This window comes from Artemia sp. Qi Xiang Cuo, chromosome 14 (assembly GCF_049724085.1).
Source record: "Artemia sp. Qi Xiang Cuo chromosome 14, ASM4972408v1, whole genome shotgun sequence".
NCBI classification, from domain to species: Eukaryota; Metazoa; Arthropoda; class Branchiopoda; order Anostraca; family Artemiidae; genus Artemia; species Artemia sp. Qi Xiang Cuo.
In genome coordinates, this window is record NC_142807.1 from 2,833,319 (window position 1) to 2,859,852 (window position 26,534).

General features: G+C 38.0%; 1 protein-coding gene across 1 annotated transcript in view; it reads right to left on the reverse strand.

The window, feature by feature from the left end:
• The window catches only part of mei-9 (DNA repair endonuclease XPF mei-9), a 119,345-nt gene that overhangs the window by 85,206 nt on the left and 7,605 nt on the right, over positions 1-26,534 (reverse strand). The window contains exons 2-6 of the mRNA XM_089099794.1: positions 20,376-20,555; positions 16,750-16,930; positions 13,376-13,528; positions 10,733-10,846; positions 9,523-9,671 (exon numbers count right to left, since the gene is read on the reverse strand). Of these exons, the coding sequence (XP_088955920.1) occupies positions 9,523-9,671; positions 10,733-10,846; positions 13,376-13,528; positions 16,750-16,930; positions 20,376-20,555 (777 nt within the window). The remainder of the gene's footprint in view (positions 1-9,522; positions 9,672-10,732; positions 10,847-13,375; positions 13,529-16,749; positions 16,931-20,375; positions 20,556-26,534) is intronic.

Below are 26,534 nucleotides of genomic sequence, written 5' to 3' on the forward strand. Positions count from 1 at the left end.
AATCAATCACTTGAATTTTAGCAAGCCCATGCGATGACTCGTACTGAATTATAATCCAAGCAATTTACTCTCTCTTGCAAAATGGTTGCCTTGACGACGAGTTTCATTTACGATTGAAAATTATCTTATAGGCAAATATAATTACAGAAAAGAAAATAGGTCGTTTATCTGAAAAGAAAATAAACATGGGATGGAACCCCAATAGTAATCTATCCATATAAATATTATCATCGATAACTTACACTGACAATTTTTGTAATCGAAAATTTTTTACTTGTTATTTAGTTCAAAAATAAAGCATATTTTCCTTTCTTTTTATTTTACTGTTACAATTGGCGCAACGTTAACATCATTTGTCCCTTACGAGGTTTCAACATTTTCTGAAGCCATTCTAAGTCCGATGAGTCAAAGGCCCATTTTCAAAACACTAAAGAAGCATACGAGCATAAATAAATATAAACATTTTAAAAAAGACAAGCATAAAATATACTGCAGACAAAATCTAAGGCTGCAGTAATTTTTCGTAGTTATTGTAAAAAGTTACAAAAATAATTTATTAATTTGCAATGAGTTGAATTGAATTTTTTTTTCAAGATGATCTAAAGCATCAAAATATAAGATGCCACGGGCTGTAGTTTCCACTTAAATGATTGGAAATTTGAAGCTTTAGAACTGTTTCTTTGTTTAGGAGCGAGCTACCTTTTTAATCCCGTTGGGACCATCACTTCTTAGCATCAGAAGCTTCTCCTATTTAAGGGAGGTGTTGGAGATAGCAACCTTCAATCCCTTGAGCAGTTCCGTAGTTGCTACATGCTCGATCAAGAAGGTCCTCAAATAACACGTTACCCTTTCTCCATATCTCTCTGACCAGTGCCTTGTCATTGAAAAAAAAACTGTTTAACTCCTTCGGCATCAGTTGCTTCATCGTACAATAGTTTACAAATGTCTTCCAATAAATATTTATAAAAGAGGAAGATAATGCTTTTGTAAGTAGACAACTAATTTTTGTTCTGACAAGATTGAATTCTTTCGACTCGTCAAACGACAGGAACATTCATCAAATAGCTCACTAGTTCTAATAAGGGATAAAGCTGATGTATAACAAGCATCCATAATCAGCATCCATAAGCATCTATATACATCTATAAAAATTTATATAAACCTATAAACATCTATAGGCATATATAAAGCTTATACATATAACCATGTATAATCAGTATCAGCATGAAATAACATCTTTAGTTCATAGAGTCTCTGTTGTCCTGCTTTCATCTGCGCTAGTAAATAATCCTAACACTTAGGGAGAATTTGCAGCCTGTTATAGTTCTACCTTATTATCGCACAATCCACCATCTAAATTTCAAAAACTGAAGTTCCTAAGCACAAATTTTGCAGAAGGAAAGGTCAGCATCCGATTTTACTTCAGTATACCAAGCAGAGATTAGCTGGTCAGTTGCGTCAGAAAGATCATTTTCCCATGACAAACTTTATACGGTTGTCAAAACAAAACTAGCTTCAAAAAAAGAAACAAGCCTTAGCTTAGGCATAAACAACACACTATAGGTATAAGATATGAGGTATAGATTTAAGATAGGTATAAGCACAGACTGGTAAGAAAAGGAATCAAACTTCATTAAAACCAACGTACTAATTCTTATCTAGGGAGATCTAGCAAAATACAAAAGTTATGTAACATGAAAATAGGCTAACTCAGAAAAACACTATGACAACAAGAAAGAAAGGAAGAAGAAAATAAGATAATCAATCCTACTAAAGATAGGTAGTCCTAGGATGCTAAGCCTGGATGTACTGCCTGGGATGCTATGGTTTATGATACCAGGTATTTTTGGTAAGTGGTTCTTTACTTTTTTTAAATACATCCTCTTAACGTGAATGGTAAGAAGAAAACACAAAAGTAATTTGACACACCTTTCGCAGAAAAATCTGCGTTAACGCAGATTTTTGGCCTACAAATTTGCAATCTATTCCAAGTAGTTTATTTGTCTAAAAATAAATTCTAATAAATTTTCATCCAATTTCTCGCCAATTTTCTGAACTGGCCAAATATCTGACTTTATGTAGAAAATCTGTATTGGAATGATGCCAATAATTACAAATGAAATTGGGTAACGCATTAATTTGGCTAATGGGTGGCAGAAGTCTTCTTCACAAACAAATATGAGAATAAGCTTACCTTCCTTTTCTAAAAGACAAGTGAGAGCGCGCATCTTTCATATTCATCTAATATTTTCTTTTAATTTTACGGAAAGAGAATCATCAATAGCCAGTTTGTTGAAAAATAAACACTAAATACTTGAGAGGAGAGAGAGGAATCAAAATGACAAAAACTGAAATGAAATACAAAACCCAGGGTTACAAATTGATTCAAATGTCTGGGGAAACAACTCCTTCTCTGAACTACTTTGCAAATACATTCCATATTTGGATCTGAATCTGAAAAATACTTTTTTTTTAATTCAAAATGTAATCCGATTGCTCTAGCATAAACAACTTTTGGAAGGGATCTTTTAAGGTCTCTCATAGTGAATTAAGTGATTGTCTATAATTTTTTTACGATCATGCGACAACTACACCAGAATCGATTTAAACTCAATATACACAAATTTACCTAAAAAAATTCAAAGTTTAAGATCATTACTAAGAAATCTTTTCTTTTTCTTAGTAATGATCAGCACCATGTATGGTGCTGGCGCAATATACTGCTTAGCATATGGCTAATATCACTTAACAATTAAGTTATTAACTCAAACGTGAAACAGATTCACCTGTCCTGAGAAGCGTTGGGAACTTAGCTTCTTTTTTGTAAGTGAACCTTTCAAAAGTCTATAAAATAGACAGCAAAGAAAATTCGAAAAGTAGAAAATTAGGAATTTGTATGATAAACGCATTACTAATCAAGTTGTTCAACCATTGACGCATTATAGAACCGGCTTTTTTCGTTAGTTTCTTTCAGCTTAGCGTAAGACAAGACAAAGAGAAGTGACAGAATAGATGGGAAATACACAATTTGGGCTATTTATTTGCACATTAAGGGGGGAGGTAAAGTATTTGGACAGTTTGAAGTTAGAAAACAATTCTTAGTACACAATATGCAGAATAACTGTACCTAACACATTAGGCATGCAGACCCGCTGTACTTTACCCCCACCCCCCTAACGTCCAAATATGTAGCCCAAATTTGTTTCTAAAGTATTATGTTTTCATCTTAGTTTGGTATATTTCATTAGGATTGATCCGCAATAATGCCCGGCTTGGCATCAATATATAGGCTATCGCGGTATTTTCTCGTGCTTTCTATTTTTGGTTTGTTACATATATCATATGTTTGTAGTCGAGAAGTGTAGTTAGAAGTGTATATAAGTATAGTAGTTATTAGTCACCTCTGAGTCATATCTGAGTCACCTTCTCAGTAGGGGCCCTCCCCAAGCCACTCAGCACATCCCCTGGTGGCGGATAGGGGAATATACTGCAGATATGTAGGGTACCTCCATAAAGAGAGGCGCGGACCAAGGGGGTACCTAGCCCCTGGGAGTCCCAAATTGAAAAAGTGTACCCTCGCCAGGGGGCCATAAATACAGGGGGAGGAGGAAGAAGGCACCTCTGACGCACACTGGGCAGGGCCCACCGGCATGTGGACACGTCCCGCTAGTTGCGAACCTTCTTCCAGCAATGGGTTAAATTGTATGGTACTGCAGGATACCATCGTGGGAGGATCCTCTCCAGGAGGACAACTGCGAAAGGGCGGAAGATCCAGGATTGGACAACGGCCTCTGCAAGTGCAAGGGTCTGGGCAGCCCTTATTCAAGTCAATTCCCATGAAACACCAATGGATATTAAAGATCAAATGCAAAGAGATACTACTACTACGGCGTTCGCGGTAGCCGACGAGGACCAGGTCAGAGTAGTGCCTGGCCCGACAAGTATACAATCCGCCCGATCAAGAAAACATTTAAATATTGACGCGTGGAATGTTCGCAGCTGAAAGCTGGAATCCACGCAACTGCTTCTTGCAAAGTAGCTACAGAAGTATAAAATCAACGTTTGTTGTCTGTCAGAAACGAGACTGAATGATGTTCTGTCCAAAAAGTTGAACGTTTCCGAATCTGACTCATTCCAGTTCTATAACTCGGGTCGCAAGGATGGTTCCTTCCAACAAGGAGTTGGGTTCCTGATAGACGATCCTACTACATCATGTGTCACCTCTTGGGAGCCAGTGTCAACAAGGATCGCCATGATCAGATTGAGAGGCCACATTAGCCAGATAACCATAATCGTTGTGTACGCTCTGATAAGGGACAGCAGTGACGCGGTCAAAGATGCCTTTTATTATGACCTACAAAGGACACCAAGGACAACAAGACACCAAGACCAAAGGACAACAAGGACAACAAGGACAACAAGACAAGGAGACCAAAGGACAACAAGACACCAAGGCGTGATATCCTCTTTGTCGCTGGAGACTGGAACGCCCGGCTTGGCACAGTAGACCCCGACACAGCAGCAGTTATTGGCCGCCACACCGTTGGTAACATATCCATCAATGAAGAAAGGCTCTTACAGCTAGCCAGATACAACAACCTATGAGTCACAAACACTCTCTTTGAGCTCAAGGGACTTTAATTCGTAGCATGGCGTTCGAACGACGGCGTAACAACAGCTCAGATTGACCACATCTTAGTCAGCAGAAGATGGAGGAGCTCCTGCACAGACACCCGGGTATACAGAGGAACAGACACAGGATCTTTATATGGATCTGATCACTATCTCCTCACTTGCAAAGTCGGTCACCCCCTTAGTAGACAGAAGCAAAAGAAGGCAGGGAAGCACTTCGATGTGTCGAAACTAAGAAGCCCGGAACTTAAAGCCGACTTCGAGTTAAAGCTAAGCAACCGGTTCGAAGCCTTGAACCGTCTTTCACACGTCGACGAAGAATGGACGCAGATAAAAATTGCGACACAAGACGTAGCTGAGGAGGTGCTTGGTCACACAAAACGAAAACAGCGAGCCTGGGTCTCTGACCACACCATAGAACTAGTTGAGAAGAAACAACCGCTCGTGAGAGGTGCAAAAGAACCCTTAAAAGTAGCCCGTAAAGCAGTTAAACAGTCACTGAAAGGGGACAGAGAAAGGTACTGGTCATATCTGGCGAATTAATTGAACAGGCGTCCAAGAACCACAATAGCAGGAAAATGTTCATACTCCTAAAAGAAGCGACAGGAAAAGCTCCTCTAGCGGTTGACACACTGAAAGATAAGTCCGGAGAACTCATCCGAACAGAAGAAGGACGCATGAAACGCTGGCGAGAGCATTTTTCTGAGCTACTGAACCCTGTCAAATCCCCGTGCGATCTACCTGCCTTCTTGAGTGCTGATAGAGAGCCCTACGCAATAAACCTCGATCCGCCAAGTATTGTGGACGTACAAAAAGCGCTGAAGTGCATAAAAAACAATAAAACTCCAGGAGAGGATGGAATCCCTTCTGAAATGTGCAAGTCCTCGCCAACTCTACTGTGCCACCTAACCGACATGTTTGTTCAGGTATGGACGACAAAGACCTTCCCAAAAGACTGGAAAGTATCAGTCCTCATTCCGCTATACAAAAAAGAAGATAAGCCCATTTGCGGAAACTATAGAGGTATCTCCTTGATCGATCATGCCATAAAGATCTTCTGCGTCATTTCTTGTGAATCGATTCAAAGACGCTCGTCACAAGTTAACCCGCCCTGAACAAGCTGGCTTCAGGCCAGGCAGAGGCTGTCCAAAACAGATATTGACGATTCACCTCATCCTTCAGCAATACAGCAGGTTTCGTCTACCCCTTCTCATTGCCTTTATTGACTTTGTAGCTGCCTTCCATTCCCTCACCAGAGAGGAGTAATGGAGAATTATGGCTGAAAACAGTACGCCACAAGTTATCATTCAGATACTCCGAAGTGCGTATAAGGACACTGAGACTTGCATCCGTGTTTCCGGCAATAACACCCCTATGTTTCCAGTGGAGTTTGGGGTAAAGCAGGGATGCCCCCTTTCGCCTACATCATTCAACTACGCGATAAGACTGGACCATGAATAATGCAATGAGAAACCATAGCGGAATAGTTTTCGGACAAATAGCTTGTTTCCTCCAGTCCCTGAGAGATCTGGACTATGCAGACGGCGTTGCTCAGCTCGAATCTACCGCCAACAGCTTACAAGGTATTTTTAACGAGACTTCTGTGGTCTCAAAGCACATCGGACTGGCCATCGGTGGTGCAAAGACTAAAGTATTGACTCTCAACCAACCTGCTCCTTGCCAGGTTACCCTCGACGGCGGGCCAAAAGAAAACGTCGAGGAATTCAAGTATTTGGGCTCTATCATAACACCAGATGGCAGGGCTGAAAGGGATATATTTGCCCGAATAGCTAAAGCCTGGGGAGTCTTTACTAGTCCGAATAAAGCACTATGACCAGACGGGAGATCTCAACCAAAACAAAAGTCTGAATATACTTTGCAACTGTTCGAGCAGTAGTACCTCATACTTGCGAGACATGGCCGATCAAGGTTGAAGACACGAGAACTTTGGACGTGTTCGACCACCACTACCTTCGTTATATCCTCCGCACTAAGGGACGGGACAGGATTTCCAATAGTGACGTTAGGAGTCGCTGTGACTAATCAGAAGAGCTATCGCTTATCATTAAAAGACCTCACCTGAAGCTCCTTGGCCACACGTTACGCCGTCCCGAAGGCACGATATGTCGAGACGTCCTTGTCTGCGAACCAGCCCCCTCTTGGAAACGTAAACCAGGAGGACAAAAGAAGAACCTGTGGCAAATATTCAAGGAGGACCTGGAACCCTGGGGAGGATTCAGGAGACACGGTCAGAGATGAAACAAAGACTGGCTGAAGATCGCCGGAGAAGCTGCAGCCGACAGGTCCAAGTGGTCGCCGGAAGTCATTCCAAGATCCTTTGGTGCCGGGCAGGACAGTTCCTCTTCTGGTTCCCGCCGAAAGTAAAGTAAGTAAGTAGTAGTTATTAGAAGAACATTAGGTAGGGCGTATATCACACAAGTACCGAAAATTCTTCTGGTTCTGATATTCCTGTACGAACAATTCAGCAAAATAAATAGGGTTCTGTTAGTGTTTTCGTATTAGTTTTAGCATGAATAACTATATGTTATTTTGAATAACAGCATTTTTTGTACTTTCATAAGTAAGGAGCAACTACGGACCAACAGTAATCGAAACTCTGATAAAAGAAATTTTGATAACAACTAACATTAAGAGAATTGGGTTTTTATTCTAATTCCGAATATATAAAATTAATTAATTTTTAAGTTATCCATCAAAAGCTACTAACCTGATATTGATAACATTAAACCAAAGAATCAGCTTTTTATGCTGATTAATTAAAAACATGTAAAAAAATTAATCGTTGCACATCAGGGATTGTAGAGCTTGTCTGGAACGTTACTGTGTTTTTTTGCGTTGGAATGTGCGAAGGGGTACTCAAAAGAATCCGACCTGTTTTTTTTTTTATTATTATTATTACTATTTATTTGATTTATCTGCAAAAGATTCCGTAAGAAATCCGTAACTGAATAAAAAAATACAGTGCTGAATGGGAAGCACTGTATTTTTTTCATTCAGTTACCCTTTCACCGTTACATAGAGAGGGTCTTCAAATTTTAGTTCTGCTTTGTTTTAAGGTTTGAAATTTTTTTATAGTATCCTTGGATTTTATTAGTAATTCCACTGTTATTACTTTGCACTGAAAATGGTCAAGTAGATATCCTGATCAAAACATTTGCATGTTTATCAATATTTTTTACTGGTTTGTACAATCTTTGGTTGTCTCTTTTTTTACTACTTTTTCGTTTTATCATGAATAGCCATTGTGGTCTTAGAAATTATTTTTTTATTCAATTTCTGATCGTTTTTTAAATAATACTGGGAAATCTGGTGCCCCCTTCATAGCAATTTCCCTTCCCCCATTAAAAATTCATCCGTGGAAAGATCCTCCCACATAACCCCCCGAACCCCCCCCCCCCACTACCAGAAAAAGTTCCTCCTGAAAACGCCAGTATACTTCCCAATAACCAATACTATATGTAAACATTGAGTCCCCCTGGGGACTTTGGGGGACTAAGTCATCCTAAAAGACACATTTATTATATTTTTGACCATGCTGAACAAAATGGCTATCTCAAAATTTTTATCGGGTGACTTTGGAAAAAAAATGAGGGTGGGAGGGGGCCTAGTTGCCCTCCATTTTTTTTGTCACTTAAAAAGGGCACTAGAAATTTTAATTTCCTTTCGAGTGAGCCCTCCCATGATATTCTAGGACCATTGGGTCGACACGATCACCCCTGAGGAAAAACAAAAAACAAAAACAAAAAAACACGCATTTGTGATCTTTCATCTGGCAAAAATACAAAATTCCACATTTTTGCAGATATGAGCTTGAAACCTCTTCAGTAGTGTTCTCTGATACGCTGAATCTGATGGTTATCTGATATGCTGAATCTGATGGTGTGATTTTCATTAAGATTGTATAGCTTTTAGAGGGTGTTTCCCCCTTTTTTCGAAAATAAGGTAAATTTTCTCAGGCGCCTAATTTTTTATACATAGACTAAACTTGATGAAACTTATATGTTTGAAATCAGCATTAAAATCTGATTCTTTTGATGTATTTATTGGTATCAAAATTCCGTTTTTTAGAGTTTCGGTTACTTTTGAGCCGGGTCGCTCCTTACTTACAGTTCGCTACCACGAACTGTTTGAAATTAAAAACGTTAATTTCAACAGAACCTATACTGCGCCATCTTCAGGTTTATTAAAAATGAGAACTAATGCCACTGCGGTAGAAAAAAATGAACCAAAATGAGCATTTTTAAATCATCAGGTTTTAAAAGCGTCATCTTCAGGTTTGTTAATGATGAAAACTTCTGCCACTGCGGTAGAAGATAACGAACCAAAATCAGAATATTAAACAAAATAAGTATTTTTAGATAATCTACTTATGAATGTATAAAGACTCAATCAGTTCATTCTACAAAGTAGAAATTAGGCTTAATAAATATAGTTTCTGAACAAGCAAAAGGTTAAATCAATACCATTCAAGCGGAAATAGGAAGGCAAATGAAAATTCGTACTTCATGAATGTGCAAAGCTACGATCAAGTACTTTAACACTAAATTCTTAAAAAGAAATCCAAGCAAACTTGATGGCTTTTGAAACGCCTCAATTGTTAAAATAATAGCTCTTACGCCTACTTTGCACTTTCAGATGTAGAAAAACAAAAAAAATATAATATATCCCTTGTACAGTCTATACCAAATTCACTGATACTAGGCCATTTAAAATATGTAATGGACTTTATTTTTTATCTTTCTAAGATTTAAAAAAATGCAACTAGAAAAAAAGACTGTAATTATAAACATAGTAGAAAGCATTTTACATAAGAGATGTCGTATATGCCATGTAAGACTCATTGTCATCGCTAAGTTCGAAGCTACTTACACTAATATCGTCCTTAAAGTCTTTAGGTCTGCCACAAGCTGTCGAGTTTTTGAGCTAAGCTGGTGCCAAACTGGTTCTAGCTGTAGCTGCAATATTTTATGAAACGATTTTGACAACGCTGCTTCGACAGAGATATCTTCGAGGTCAAGCTACAAAAAGTAGTCTTATTAGGGAATTTCAGGTAGAATTTTGAGAACATACAAAAGGATTCATCAAACCTTTTCACCAATATAAATTGTGAAGTGTTTAAAATTCACCAAGAGAAACATATCAACATCGAATCCAGAGCGAACAAACAAAAACATCAGTCCTCCAATTCCAGATACGAAAAAATCACCAATACAAATAAACCTCAGATTATCAAATACAAAATCAAATGATAAAATACCAAAACCGAATGTCAAATACAAATAAAAGGCCATAAATAAAACTATCCTTCTAATGAAAAAACCTCAGGCCATCATTGTGTTATTTTCTAAATATGCTGCTTGTCAAGTTGCTTCATGACGCAGCACAAAGCCCAACATATAAAAGTTAGGGTAACAACTCCGCTAATAGAGAGGTTGAGTTGACACGAGTTCCTTCTTCTCTAAGTTGTCTCTAAAACGCCCCCCTCTCAGTACATTCTTTGGAAAGTTGTGCCAAAATTCCAAAAGGTAAAACATTAGGGCCTTTTCTTATTTCCTTTTCTTTCTCATAATAAAAATATCACAGACGCAAACAGTTATCAGACAATTTTGGTACTTCCAATTTGCCATATTCCACATCAAATTCACCTTTTTTTGAAAACTTCACTTACTTTGATAAGTAAAAATGCAATAAAATGCCATTAATCCAAGTAGGTAGTTTTCAATGGAGGATCTTACTTTAACAATTTGGTGAAAAACCTGAGTAAGGTATTAGATAACGGTCCAGAATTTTCCCGTGATTTCAAGGAGGAGGTCCCTTTATTCTGTGCAGGCTTACAAAATGCACTATCGAAAACTAATATTATTAAGTTACGTCATTCTAATTTCATCACAATATTGAATTTCATTTCAGAAAGGGTATTTTTGATTGGCTTTAGACTGCACTGATATTAAAGCCCATAGGTCACACAGCTGTTCCAGAAACAGGATTCAAACGTCTTAAAGTCAATTCACATTTTTAAAATCCACAGATACTTGTGCTCATTAATTTATGTGGTCGGTTATGAAATGAATTTACTTACGGATGGATTGGTCTTCTTAAGCTCTTTTGTGGAGTAGTGTATGAGATCCAGGCAAGCTGTTTGGATAGATAACATGGCAGTCGTCTGCTTCAATTGTAATTCAATAACTTCCGGCTGAAAGAACAAAATTTAAAGAATAACATGAACAAAAAACGAATATTAAATAGGCTTTAGAATCAGGTTTTTTAAAACTACCTACTTGAATTAATGGCATTTTATTGCATTTTTACTTATCAAAGTAAGTGAAGTTTTCAAAAAAGGTGAATTTGATGTGGAATATGGCAAATTGGAAGTACAAAAATTGTCTGATAACTGATATATCAGCCTGATAAATCAGGCTTCAAAATTGTTTAGACACTATCGGAACAATTCATTCACTTTATGTTTTTGAAAACTATAAGATACATGGTCTCTGCCACAGTTAGCACAGTTTGGGAACAACTGACAGAGTCTTTAGAGGATTCACGGGGAACGGAGTATCAGGAAGGGTAAAAACTGGGCTTTTGCAATCAGCAAAAACGTGGTCAGGAGAGCGGCATCTATGGCAACATCGCGGGATCAAATGATACTCAACAAAACACAAAAATTCATAGCCGACTTTCAACTCAGTTTTAATGCTATTGCTCTTAAATGCAAAATCAAGAAACGAAATTCTAACTGCATGATACGTTCCAAGCCGTGCTACATCAGAGACACCAGGACACTCATTAATGCGAGAGAGTATCCTAATCCGAACGTAAGACTTTTGAGGAATAAAATTTTTTTCTTTTCGATAAGTTTTGCTTTAGATTCCACTAAAACCGAAAGCACAGACTTCCAAAAGCCAATCGTTACGGTATTCATAGGAAAAGTTAATAATCTGTTAACAAAAATAGTTTGTAACAAAAAACGGTCAGGCGTAGATATTTACCAAATGGACTATTGCTGGACAGCATTTGAAAACTGCTATCAGCAAGACTTGTTCATGCAAGTATTTGTGCAAACAAGGGGCTTCAATTCACTGAAATATAAAGGGAGTCAAGGGTGTGGGGGCAATTTTGTTGTTTTTTTCGTTTTTTCATGAAAACACCAAAAAGATGTTTTTTAAAATAAAAACAGTATTTTTCAAAGAGAATTCTTAAAAAGAAAGGCATTTTCAAAATCCAGAGGTGGGGTCAGGGAGAGAAGAATCTAGGGGCACAAAATATCCTGGAGGCAACTGCCCTTCCTCCCCTACTACATGTACATGAATCAACCTGGGTATGAGTGAAAGCTTAGATTTGTTTGTTTTAAAACTATCTTACAGATCATAAAATAGTTATAAAATACTTTTTAAAACCATAAAATATATAATCTAACCTATTGTATAGTATATAATAAACAAAATCTGAAAAGCAAAACCCAATCGCTCTACATATTTGCACACTAGGGCAGGGGGTGTTCCCTAATAATAGTACATTAGTATTATTAACATTAGCAGTTAGTATTTTAGTATTTAATTAGTATTAGTAGTAAGCCATAATAGAATTTCCATTGTGCCTTTTTGGTCTAGTTCAACATCCCCTCCTCATGCCCTGATAGTTTCAACTTAATACGCTAAGCCGTTTCTAAAATGTTGCTGGTTCGTCCTGTTGATAGCCTTTGTGCACATAACGTGTTTTGATTTAGTCCAGCATTCACCTCAACAGTCCCTGAAAGTTCCGCATTAACACCATTAGCCTTTAACACCATTAACACCATTAGCCACCATTACTACAGTACTAACAACAGTAGTGGTACTACTATGTAACTGGTAGCATGCACATAGTACATTTTAGTTTTTTCAACATACTACTAGTAGTATGTTAAAAACTACACGCTAGTAATGCATGCCCTGAAAGTTTTAACCTAATACTGTAATTCATTCTTGAGATATTGCAGATACGGTCTTTTGACAGCCTGCATACACAGAGCATGTTTTAATTTAATTCAACACACCCCTCAGCACTTCCTGAACATTTCTCCTTAATACCCTTAGCCATAGTAAAAGTGAACGTTTGGTATATGAAAATACCAAAAACGTATATTTCAAAATATGCCCCCTCCTCTTTCCTCACCGCAAATGGGACCCCTGTAAGTTACACCCACAGAGAAATAACTTTTTGTTAAAGAAACTTGAGAAACATTTCGTTCTTTTTACTGCCTTAACATTTGTCACATGAGGAACAATCAGGTCGAAATTAACTTTTCATTCTTCTCACTTCTGAAACCAATCAAGTTTTGAAAATGCGGGATTATTCATTTCTTCAAAAACAAGAGCTAATAGCACATGCCAACAAAAAAACGTCAATGATCTAAACCAATTACATTAGAGCACACTTTTTACCATGGAATTACTGGGAATTGATCCCTCTTTTTCTCTTTCGTTCGACGTCATAAAATTTCAATGTTAATTTACTTCCAAGATAGTAGTAGGGGTATTACTAGCAGTATAAGTAAGATTAGTAGAAGTACTAACAGTAGTAGCAGAAATAACCTAATTTACTTCCAAGATTAGAATACTTAGAGCTACTGATAGGAGCATTAAAGATATTCCTAATAAAAAATTATTTATTGTAGATGAAAGGGAATTGAAATTTTTTACTTTGGACGGCCCAATGGTCTAAAATTATCATTTTTTCTTACCTTGCATTGGCTAAGACAGTCACTAACATCTTTATGAAATCGGGGCCATAAATATAAATTCCTGACGAACAGACTTCTCATGACACGATTGACGTGACAAAAACCAGCGGTGAAAGATACTGGTGAACTTGAAAAGGCTTTAATAAAGCCTGTCTGAAAAACGAAAATAAAAATAATATATATGTCGGTAAATTTGGAAACTGATGCTTATAGAAATGAAGAGTTCATTGCTGAACTAACAAATGAAAACACTGGCTAAGACAGTTATTGAGCCTCAGTCTCTCTGTGATTTGAAAAAAAAATTTTTTTATTTATTTACGACACTACAAAATGCTCAACTGTTGATAGGGAATATTGTCTAAGACGGTTTCTCTGTTTTAACAAACTTCTTTATGAAATTTTTAGAACCTCCCCTTTCCCCTACAAAAAAAATAATAATTTTTGTTTCACCAGAAACTAGAATTACTGTATGGCCAGTATCGAAAGGAAAATAATAAAAAATTATTATTTTCTGGCAAAATAAGGTTTTTAGGCAAAAAATACTTCTTAGTAAAATGAAATATTGGACATCAAATACTTTTCTAACATATTGCAGTTGTTAGATACTACTGTCTCTGTTAGAGATGTCTCTACGATACTACTACAGAAACGTTTTGTACATTTAAATTATGTTTATTGTACCATGTGGAAATATCTTGGATAAACACACATGAGGGGTCTCTGTGTCTAGGCCTTCCGAAACCTCGCGTTATTTTTCAACAATGGTTTTGCAGGAGCAAAGCTATGGCTTAGTACTGGTTCTTTCCTATGCCACTGATTTCAGTGCGAGCCAATCGACGGATTTTATAGAAAGTGTTGGTCATAGGCCGGGTTGATGAGGATTAAATTATATTTTGCAGAGCTATACATAATTCAGAATTGGGGCCAAAAAGGATGGTTTTGCTTGTTCTTATGTTAGAGCCTAGAGTATGGAAGCTTAAGTAGAATTTTATGATGTACATCAGAGAGAAGTATCTCAGGTTTTCCATCCAGCTTCCGTTTGTTCAAACAACGGATCCGTTTTCGACTAAAAAGCTCCGTTGAAGCTCGTAATGAAGCAGATATAAGTTTCACACGGGAAGTTAGACTGAAACCTAAAAGTGGTTAGGATGTGCAGAAATCCCAGGTTCCATTGCCAGAGTGATTTCTTACAATAATGAAAACAAAGAATTCAGGAATCCAAAAAAAGAACATTTATCCATGGGCCCACAGGTTATTTACTTTCTGACGATTCTGTTTTTTCTTCCGGTGAGTTTGTAATTTCCCTTCATACATCTAGGACTGAGGCAGACGGACGACATCGCATGTGCTTCCTAAACATTAATAGCTTCGTGATTTCTTAAGGAATTGGAACTTACCCTTAGGTTTTTTGGGTTTCTTTTCTTAGTTGTCATATTAGAAAGCAGGCCCACGGCAAAAGATCAACTTTGAAATAAGAGAGCTACAATTCTGTTCATGACGCCGAACAATGTTCCTTGAGGATCTAGTAAAGATCCTCAGTAATGTGTGACATGTGTAATGTGTGACATCATTATGTGTGACATAATATTAATGTGTGACATCAATTTTTTTGTAAGAAAAATCGTTCATAATGCATACCGTTCTAAAAATTTCAAAGGGGTGATAATTCTTTTAAGTCGTATAAATTAGGGAAATAATTCAAGTAATGACTCATGTAAAAACAAGCTGGAAGTAGTAAGTGAACAGTGGTCCATCCATCCCACTCTGCATCCCCCCCCCCTTTTTTCGTTTAAACTTTTTTCCTGAAAGGTAGGCATAATATACAAATATCGAAGTAGAATTACACAAGCACATTGAAACTGTATTATTTGATGTGAAAAGTTGACATGTGGCCCCTCCAGCATACCAGCGTCTCCACCAGTTACTTTTTGCAGAAAATAGGATCTGACACCTTGTTTGAACCAGAATTGCGCAAGCAATTTCAGTCTTCATCATTAGAAAATAAAAATTCATCGGCCCCCCTCGGTCATACCCCTCCCAATTCCAACTCATTTTCATAGAGGTCGTATGTAGCACCTTTCTTGAACCACAATCATGAAATTACTTTTGATTTCTATTTTTGAAAGACTAAAGCAGCCCCAGGACTCCACCAGCACCTCACCCCTTCCATCTTCAACTTTAAACAGAAAGATATCATGTTTCTCCTTGTTAAAATCAAAAATATACAATGATGTAAACCTTTAGAACTTGGTAAAATGGGTTCGTGGTCCCTCCATCACCCCAGCAATCATTTTGGCAGAACTTGGGCTTGTTGCGTCTTACCTGAAGCGGACCCACACAAGATGGGGATTTTCTCCCCCCTCTGTCATCATCAACCTTTCAGTAAAAAGAATTTAATGTTTTTGTTTTTTTCATCTGTCTACTTGAAATTTATGGGCCAAGTACATCGGGAAAATGGAACAAAAAAATGACGGTTTTCAGAAGCACTCTCCTTCTCTGACTTTGAAAGAAAGATGGTTAAGGCCACTTGAAACTTATTTGGTTAATTGATTTGAGCTAGAGGAAAGACAGAATGGATTTCCACCTACTTTCCATATTAAAATGTAGGAATTCCCTTTAAATTTGGAAGGCCAAATACATGAAACATGCAACATAGCCTCATAACAATTATTTAAAGGTACACCAAATTCTAAAAGCTTAGTTCTGTCATAGCTAGACAATACTTTGTTTCATTCCTTCGCGCCGCCAGGTGCTTTTAAATATCTGATTTGTTGCTAGTCTTTTAAATCAGTCCATCATGAGATTTTAAATTACTGTTGAAAAATACAACTAGAGCTTGTCATTGTCATAGTAAGTCTCCTGAGTAGTCCTTGAGTTCCACTAGTTTTCTGCCCTCTCACAATCCCAAAATATCTACGCACCAAGATCATCAAGGCATCCTTCAACAAAAATTTATGAACAGACAAGTTGCTCGCTAACACTTTACGATAGAGAAAATGGGAGATTTGACTAAATAACAAGCCTTTGAAAAAAATTCGAATACTCTGTCTTTCAAAAGAATCCTTCCTTGTGTGAACATTTAAACTCACTGTGATCCAAAATAATAATAATAATTTTAATAATATCAGATGAAATCTCTTCAGATTTTTTTCTTTTCTTCTTGAATACAAGAATTCTCTCAGTTTCAAATCCTATGTTTCAAATGAAACAGAGCATCAAAGTGCCCTGTAATCCAAAATAATAATAATTTTGAGATCTTCGTTAGGGGTGGGAACATGCATTCTGGCTGCAAAGGCACTGTGCTTCAACTTTATCTGTGTATTAAAGTAAACAGTATAATAGTAATAATATCAATTTCCGAAACAAAAAATTACCTTGTTCCTTATACGAAAGAGGCGAAGTATAAAAGCCTCTTGTCCAGACTCAACAACCTTATGAGCCTTATACACAAGAATACCAGTAATATGTCCAGATGGTATTCTATTCAAAAGAAAATCCGTTACAAGGATTCGTGAGCTTGCAAAAATGACTCCTCCATCAAGATATACCAGTTGCCTTTAAAAAAAAATAATTAGTTCCTAATTATGGATGAAAAAAACTGAAAAGAGACAAAAATGAGGTAATATCCAATTTTTAAGAGGACCATTGACAATGGTCCATATATGACAATGGTCATATATATATATATATATATATATATATATATATATATATATATATATATATTTACTACGCACAGTCTTAGCCTTAGTTTCTCCAGACGCACAGAGGGTGTCAGTGAGTAGCCTCCAATCTTCCTTCAAGTAGGCTGCTGCATAGATGTCCTCCCTCTCTGGGATGAAATTTGTCAGAAAGGCTCTTCTGTCATATTCGTAAGTCCCGTGGAGCGTGTTCTTTGGTCTTCCTCGGTGACGGGTGCGATTCGGTTGCCAGTGGAGAAGCAATTTAGGCATAGGCTACTCGAAATCCAAGCCTTAAATACTCTGTTTCTATTCTTTAACAACCTGGCAAGGATTACAACTATCAAAACCAGCTATCGCCAACTCTTTGGACAAAAATGGGACGATTTTGCTTTCTTTCTCTTAAGCAGCGTTTTGCTTGATAAATGCAGTAAACTTTTGATTATCCACAGGCGCATCCATGATCCTCCAAGGCACCAAATCAGTCATCATGGGAGACCCTCATTCAGAAGCTTTGTTTGGATGCTGGATGAGGCGGAAACGACCGGTCCTGCTGTAAGTACAAGTAGAATTATGTACATACATTTTTTTTTATTATTATTACAGGCTTCACGGCTCCATCACAAATGATGATTTGCCGCTAGTCCTGGTAGTTACCTCATTTTCTAACACTGAGGTACTTGTTATACCTTCTCTTGAACGCGTCAAGGGAGGATTTTTTGGGATTACCTCTGCCGGCAATCTATTCCATGTGGCAACCGATCACCGGGCGAAACTCGTTTTAAGATATTCTTGGCGGGGAGTACCCTGCTCAAGGTAGTCCTGACGAGCTGTATTTTGACGAGTTGATCGCAAGGGCTTTTCTTTATCAGGAACGAGTTTCAATAGCTCCTCAGATGGAGGATTATACAAGTACTTACAGAAAACCGACATGGACGCCTCATCGAAACGTTCCTGGATCAGCTACGGGGTTTTGACTTTCGTGTTTCCAGAGTTTTCTGCACATACTGTTCCATTTTGAATATATCGGAGTGGAGCGATATGGCTTATTGGTGCATCAGCGAAAAGAGGACCTGCATATTCCATGACAGGTCTGATGCAGGACTTGAAAAGTGGCAGAATAGAATCATCAGGGAGAAGACTTTTGCATCTTAGGATAACACCTAATTTCTTGTTGCAAGAGGATCTAATTTTACTGAGATGCTCAGTCCATGAGATATCCGAAGAGAAATTAACTCCTAGTTGGCGCAATGTATCAACTCGCGTTATTACCTCTCCTTTGAAGACGAAATCAGGATGAGCCCTCATATTACGCACCTTAGAAATTAGGAGCTCTTTCGTTTTCGATGTGTTAAAACTTACAAGCCATGCATCTGCCCACGCCTCAATTTTCACCAGGTCAGTCTGAAGCTCTTTGTGGGGTTCACTAGGATCTTCGTCTTTTGCGATAGATGTTTTTGTTGTTGAGTCATCCGCAAAGTGGTGAGGTTTTTTCACAAGGTTGTCTCCTAGGTCGTTTATGAACACCAAGAAAAGAGTTGGCCCAAGACTTCCTTGTGGTACTCCTGATAAAACTGGGTGTTACTTCGATATGAAGACATTGAGGAGAATTTACAATGATCGTTGACGAAGAAAGTTAGCAACTACCTCAAACTTTTGACCATCAAGTCCATGGTCTTTCAGTTAAAAAGAAGTCTTTTGTGCCATACACGATCCAAGGCTTTTTCATTTTCCAAGGAGAGAAGGCAAATATCGTGTCCCCGAGAAAGGAACTCAACCTACTCTTGATACTGTGCAATCAAACAGTCTAACGTAGACCGTTTTCTGCAAAAACCGTATTGCGTGTCTGCCAACAACACATGTGACTGAAGGTATTGGTAAAGGGTCTTATGAATGACGTTTTCATAAACTTTACCTACGCAGGACAGCAGACTTATTGGACGATATGATCCTACATTAGTAAGGTCAGACTCTGCCTTTGGAACAGGGACCACATGAGCAGTTTTCCAGGCTTTCGGGAATAATCCCACTGCAAAGCATTTTCTATAGATAGAGGCAAGAGGACCAGAAAGTTCAGGGGCAAATCTTTTAAGGTTGAGATTGGAAATCTTGTCAGGTCCTGAAGCTTTGGTGATATCCAGCTTTCTTAGCGTTCTGAGCACCTTCCTAGTAGTTATGTTAACGCTGGTGATTTTTGCATCTGTTCGTGGCGCACAGGGGGGAGGGGAGATTCCGTCCTAGTCAAGTTGGGAGACTTTTTAAAAGGCTTCTGAAAGAACATTTACCTTTTCCAGGCCTTGCTGGATGATTGTCCCTTCAACATGAAGGGACAGACTTGACGTTGACTTAGATGACGATAGGGCTTCTTTCACGACCCTCCACGACCGCTTTGCAGGGGCAATTATGCATGGCAGCAATGCTACATAATATGCAGCTAATTAGGGTGTCATAACATGACAGCAAGATCGTGTGAAAAAAAGAGATAAATAATATTGACGTGACATTTTAATACAACAAAATACATGGTAATTATATACATTTTAATACATTTACAAAATACATATACACAATATATACAATTACATATTATACAAATATACAAATACAATAATATACATATACATATACATACATATACACATATACAAAATAATAATATACATACAATAATATACAATAATATACATAATATACAAATACAAATTATATACAAATTACATTTTAATACAAAAAATACATGGTAAAACATAATTGTGTTGATTTTTGGATGGTTTGTCCTGGATCGGATTAACAGCAAAAATTTTTTATCCATGATTGTTACACTATCCGTTTCTATGGATAAACCAAAAGGTAAATGTATTTGTGTTTTTCTGAGAAATTAAAGAGAAAAACTATGAATTATGTGCTTCTAAAATGAAATAATTGTCTTAATAGCTCTTTTCACAGGTGTAGATATCTTCTTTTTCTAACGGGAAGATTTTTCTAGAAGAAAATTAAGTGACATATCCCAATTGAAAAACCGTTTTCTGTTGTTGTTTTTTTAAAGTAGTTTCACATCAGGGATAACAGATGCCCAAACATCACAGAATAGTGTAAACCCTTCACAATGCTATTTTTAGTGGCCTCCACATGTTTCCTTGTGGGCAGAACATGCTTTATATATACACCTTTAAAAAAAAAACAATAAAATGAAACGAATAGAGCCCAAGGGAAATATAATTGCATAAAGAGCATTCTACCCATGGGAAACTACAACTTGGGTTTCTCAGTGCAATTTTGCTCATATTTGTAGTCTAGTAAAAAAATTTTTTGGCACATACCTTTCATTTAAACTTAGTTCCGAAGTAATAACCTTTGGTAGAGGTTTTACATCAAGAGATTCAAGCTGAGATATAAAATATTCCTCTTCTTTACTAGAAGTTCCCAATACTAGCACGAGGTTCCCAGGATCACTATAGACTTTCAATATACTGACAAAAACTCGTTCTAGGCCCAGTCCTCTGGAAGAAAAAAGTATAGATTTTAGTATTCAGTTCAAAAGAATATAAAAATAAAACACATGTTAACTGGTTTACAGAGTCTTCTGCTGAATAGCCAGCTTTTCACTTAAGAACTCTGCAAATGGACATCTAGCGGAAAAACTGCTAGAATTATTTGAGTGTGACCCATATCTGACAAAACAAGAACCTAAAAATATGTTCCATATATCAAAACTCTCATAAATATTTAGTGACATCTTGCACTGGGCTAGTAGATTTTGATTCTATAGCCCTTAAAGGCCAATAGCTGTCTTTAAAGGTGTGCTGCATTCAGATTAGCGTCAATTAAGGTGTCATCAAGCATGTGGCACTAAATCTTCTTAGAACCAAACTGGGCAGAGCGAATAAGTCTGGTTGGTTCTGAACAATTAAAGATATGCATTGATAATTTCTTCTATATGCTTAACAAACATTTTGGTCAAACTGATGAGCCTACAACTTAGATTTTACCTTTCTGTTGCTTTTTATGTATGAGGATTACATCAGCCTTCTCGCACTCAACCGAGACCTTACCAAGCTTTAAGAGTACCCTTAAAAGCCTGAAGCCTTGTTATTATATCTGCAATATAATGTGCTACTAGCTAGATGACGACACACTTTTTGCAAAAATAAAGATATCAAATGAATCATACACAGATCATATTAGACATTACAAAATTCATTACTTTTCATGGTGAGATGCAGAACAGTGACTTCTTGCTAACTCAGAAAACAGTTAAGTTACATGAATAAAACTTTCACCGACAGATTTGCACAAAATGCGCATTTAAATCATTCACAGTTTTCTCTAGAGGCTCCTGCTTCATTGAGAACTTTTACCCATTAGACTTTTTACTTTACTGAAGAACAGCGAAGGCTTGGACTCCAAAAGACGGTCAAATTCATTTTCATAATAATTTGCTTGGGCCTCTTTGATTTTCCATTTTATTTGGTTTGCCAACTGTTTTGCTTGGTTCTCTTGACCTTTTCGAATTAGGTGCAATTTATGTTTTATCAGTTGCTTTATTTTTTAATTTACGTATGGTTTATCACTAGAACAGAATTTAGTCTTACGTTTGGGAAAGCACTCGAGATATTTTGAATTTACCTTATTATGAAATTCTTCTACTTGGGAATCCAAGTCTTTAGCTGAAGAGACCGCGACCCAGTTTTCTCCCGTTATCCAGTCACCGAATTGCAGCAGACCATGGTCAGTGATTGGCCTTGAAGTAACTTCGGTTACTGAATATTTAATTTTTTCTAAGGGGTTCCACTGTAGCATATAATGATAACTGCCACCAAGTGGTGCTAGTTTACTTGGATTCTGGTAATATTCTGAAAGATTTGTCAGGATTACATCCAGAAAAGTACTCCCCTTAGTTGTTGGGAAATCGACTACAGTTTTAAGGTTAAGTGACCTGGCCAGCGATTTGCTATCGAGTTCGTTAGCATCTCCTAGCATTACCACTCCAAAATATTGGTGGGTTTTCTGGACATAATCTGTCGATTCCTGCAGCTTCTCCCAAAAAGCCTTTCTTGCCGGGGATGGCTGACCAGGTGAAAAACACACACTGCTACGGCAGAGAACGGCCTAGGGAGTCGCTTAGGTTGGGCTTTGACCCAAATAATTTCATCATTATCTTCAAGAAAAGGTATATTTAAAAGCTGAGGTTTAAAATCCTCGTGCACGAGGGACATAATTCCTCCTCCTTTTTTCCCAAGAGGATGGTCATCAGGCCGAAGTTTAATAAACGAAGAAAAGTTAGGAACCCTCAATAAATTAAGAGGTTGTCGATGGACCTCGGAAACACAGATAACGGAAGAGCCAAGCATTTGAGCTGTAGTCTGAAGTTCAGTACATTTCTCTAGATTTAAACTTTCGGCGTTGCTGTAAAGGAAGGAAGGAAATACGTAACTTTTGTCATGAAACTCCTTGGAAAAAGGTTTATTTTGGAATTTCTTGTCCCCTATCGCGACTGGAGCAGCAACAGGATTATTTAAACTGAAGTAACCTACAATTTTCTCGTTCTGCAGGGAATGGGGTAAAGGGGAGGGGGATTAGAATAGGGAGGGGGCTGGTTGTTGATTGGCTGTTGATTAAAATGGATAGGTGGGGGTGGAGGAGGGAGAGGAAGTGGAATTATGGGAGGAATATGAGTGAGGGGGGTTTGGGGATGGTCCAAATTGAGAAGTGATTGTGGGGGTTGGGTTGACTGGGCATGCGTAAGCACTTGGGGCGGAGGACTGTTTCGAGGGATGGATTCTTGAGGTATACTGCTCTGTATCGGGTATGCAGGGGGATAAGACTGAAATTCGAATGGAACACGAACTAGGGGAGGAGGGGGGGTCGTGAATAGTTTAAGCGTCGCCCTAAAAAACATTGGGTTTTAAACCTACGCTCCAACCCTGAAGATGCATGAGCAAAAGTACAAGACTTATCAATGCAAGATAAAACAGATAAACATGATCAAAAATACACTTATCAGACACACAGACTCCCGAAATAAAATGACGACAAATACGTAGAAACTTGTATTGTTTGCGGAACTTGCAGAAACCACTATCAAAATGATTGCAGATCACATTTTACTTTCTGCTTATTTTTACATTTATTTCCCTTTTATCCATCAATTTCGTAATTAAAAAAAATAATAATAACAATGTCGTCGTCTGGTAATGACTTCTCCATAACCTTTTTAATCCTTTCGTTTAGTACATTATCACCTGATAATCATAGGCAGCGCGCTAGCGCTGCCTAAGTAAAGAACGATGTGGGCACAATGTGTTTGCTTTGTTTTTTTCTCCATACCCGGACACTTAGTATTGAAGGAGTTGTCATAGAAACTTCAAAATGGGCTCATTTGATTGGAAATTAGAGTGACTAGTGCCCTTTTTAATAGTCGAAAGTGATCGGAGGGAAACTAGCCCCCCCCCCAACGCCCAATATTCCCCCAAACACATCCAATCAAAATTTTGAGATAACCATTTTGTTCAGCATAGTTGATTTCCAGATAGAAACTATATTTTTGAGGAGGACACTCCCCCATAACCCTCGGGGCAAGGGTTCTAAGTTATGCCCTGAGGGCATATAAGAACGACGTTGGCACAATGTATTATTTATTATTTTGCTCCTTTAGAGCAGGGCACTTCATATGGAAGGGTTCGTCGTAGAAACTTCAAAAGGGGCTCATTCGATCGGAAACTAATATTTCGAGTGTCCATTTTGATAGTTATAAGTGATTGGCCGGCAACTTGCCCCGCTCTTCATGTCAACTGTTCACCCAACGATATGCAGTCGAAATTTTGAGATAGCAATTTTGTTCAGCGTAATCGATTTCCTGATAAAAAATATGTTTTATAGAAAGACAATCCCAACCAGCCATCAGGGTAAGGGTTTTAAGCTATGCCCTGGGGGCATATAAGATTGTTATAGAAGGCATTGTCGTGGAAACTTCAAAAGGGGCTCATTCGATTGGAAATTCAAACGGCTAGTGCCAATTTTAATAGTCGGAAGTGAGTGTAGGGCAACTAGCGCCCCTCCCCCCATGCCCATCATTCCCCCAAACACATCCAATCAAAATTTTTTGATAGCCGTTTTATTCAACACAGTGGAAAGTTTTGGAAATTAGGTCTTTAAGGATGACAACCCCCCCCCCACAGCCTTCAGGGCAAGGGTTGTAAGTTATGCCCTGGGGCATATAAAGTTTTTATTGAAAGCGTTGTCGTCGAAACTTCGAAAGGGCTCATTCAATTAGAAATTGAAAGGGCTAGTGCCTTTTTTAATAGTTGACAGTGTTTGGCTAGCAACTAACGCCCCTCTCATGCCCACCATTTTCCCAAACACATCGAATTAAAATTTTTAGATATCCATTTTGTTCAACGCAGTTGAAAGTTCTGAAAATTTTGTCTTTTAGGATGATAACCCCCTCAGAGCCCTCAGTGCAAAGTTGTAAGTTATGCCTGGGGTATAAAAAGTTTTCATTGAAAGCGTTGTTGTAGAAACTTCAAAAGGACTCATTCAATTGGAAATTAAAAGGGCTAGTGCCTTTTTTAATAGTTGAAAGTGATTGGATAACGACTAACACCCCTCTCACGCCCACCATTTTCCAAAACACATCCAATCAAAATTTTGAGATTTCCATTTTGTTCAACGTAGTTGAACGTTCTGTAAATCAGATCTTTTATGAAGATAACCCCCTCAGAGCCCTCAGTGCAAGGGTTGTAAGTTCTTCCCTGGGTGCATATAAGGTGTATATAGAAATTTGTTGTATAAATCATAGGCAGCGCGATCGCGCTGCCTAAGTAAAGAACGAGGACACTCGAAAACGAGACAAGAAACGGAGACTAAGTAAACAGGAGGACAGGACACTCCCCCACAACCCTCAGGGCAAGGGTTTTAAGTTATGCCCTGGGGGCATATAAGAACGATGTTGGCACAATGTATTATTTGTTAATTTGTTCGTTTAGAACAGGGCACTTTGTATCAAAGAAGTTGTCGTAGAAACTTCGAAAAGCGCTTATTCAACTGGAAATGGGAGTGGCCTGTGCCCTTTTTAATTTAGAGGGAAAATAACCCGCCTCTCACGCCCACCTTTTCCCCAAAGACATCTAATCAAAACTTTGAGATAGCTATTTTATTCAACTAGTCTTAAGTTCTGGAAATTAGGTCTTTGAGGATGACAACCCCCCCTCCTCCCACAGCCCTCAGGGCAAGGGTGGTAAATTATGCTCTGGGGGCGGATAAGGTTTTTATTGAAAGTGTAGAAACTTCAAAAGGGCTCATTCATTTGGAAATTGAAAACCATAGTGCCTTTTTTAATAGTTGAAAGTGATTGGAGAGTGACTAACGCCCCTCTCACGCCCACCATTTTCCCAAACACATCCAATGAAGATTTTGAGATAGCCATTTTGTCCCACGCAAATTATACCTTTGAGCAGGACACTCCCCCCACAGTCTTCAGGGCAAGGGTTATAAGTTATGCCCTGGGGGCATATAAGGTTTTTATTGAGAGTTTTGTCGTAGAAATTTGAAAATGGGCTCATTCGATCGAAAGTTCAAAGGGCTAGTTCCCTTTTTAATAGTCGAAAGTGATTTGAGGGCAACTAACCCCCCTTTCAAACCTATCTTTTCCCCAAACACATCCAATCAAAATTTTTAGATACCCATTTTATTCAACGTAGTTGAAAGTTTTGGAAATTAGGATGACAGCCTCCCCCCTCACAGCCCTCAGGGCAAGGGTTGTAAGTTATGCCCTGAGGGCATATAAGGTTTTTATTGAAAGCGTTGTTGTAGAAACTTCAAAAGGGCTCATTCAATTGGAAATTGAAAAGGCTAGTACCTTTTTTAATAGTTGTAAGTGATTGGAGAGTGACTAACGCCCCTCTCATGCCCACCATTTTCCCAAACACATCCAATCAAAATTTTGAGAAATCCATTTTGTTCAACGTAGTTGAAAGTTCTTGGAATTCAGTCTTTAAGGATGATAACCCTCTCAGAGCCCTCAGTGCAAGGGTTATAAGTTATGCCCTGGGGGCATACAAAGTTTCTATAGAAAGTTGTTGTAGAAATTTCAAAAAGAGCTCATTTGATTGGAAATTGAAATTACCCTTTTCAGTAGTCGAAAGTGAGTGGCGAGGAATTAACCCCCCTCTTACACCCACCATGTCTCCAAAAACATTCAATCAAAGTTTAGAGATAGCCATTTCATTCAACGGAGTTGAGAGTTTTTGAAATTATGTATTTAAGGACGAAAAACCCCCCAGAGCCCCTAGGGCACAGGTTGTAAGTTCTGCCCTGGGGGTATATAAGGTTTTTATAGATAGAGTTGTTGTAAAACTTCAAAAGGGTTACATTCAATTGGAAATTGAGAAGGCTTGTGTCCTTTGTAATAGTCGAAAGTAATTGGAGGGCAACTAACCCCCCTCCCACGCCCTCAATTTCTCCAAATACATCCAATCAAA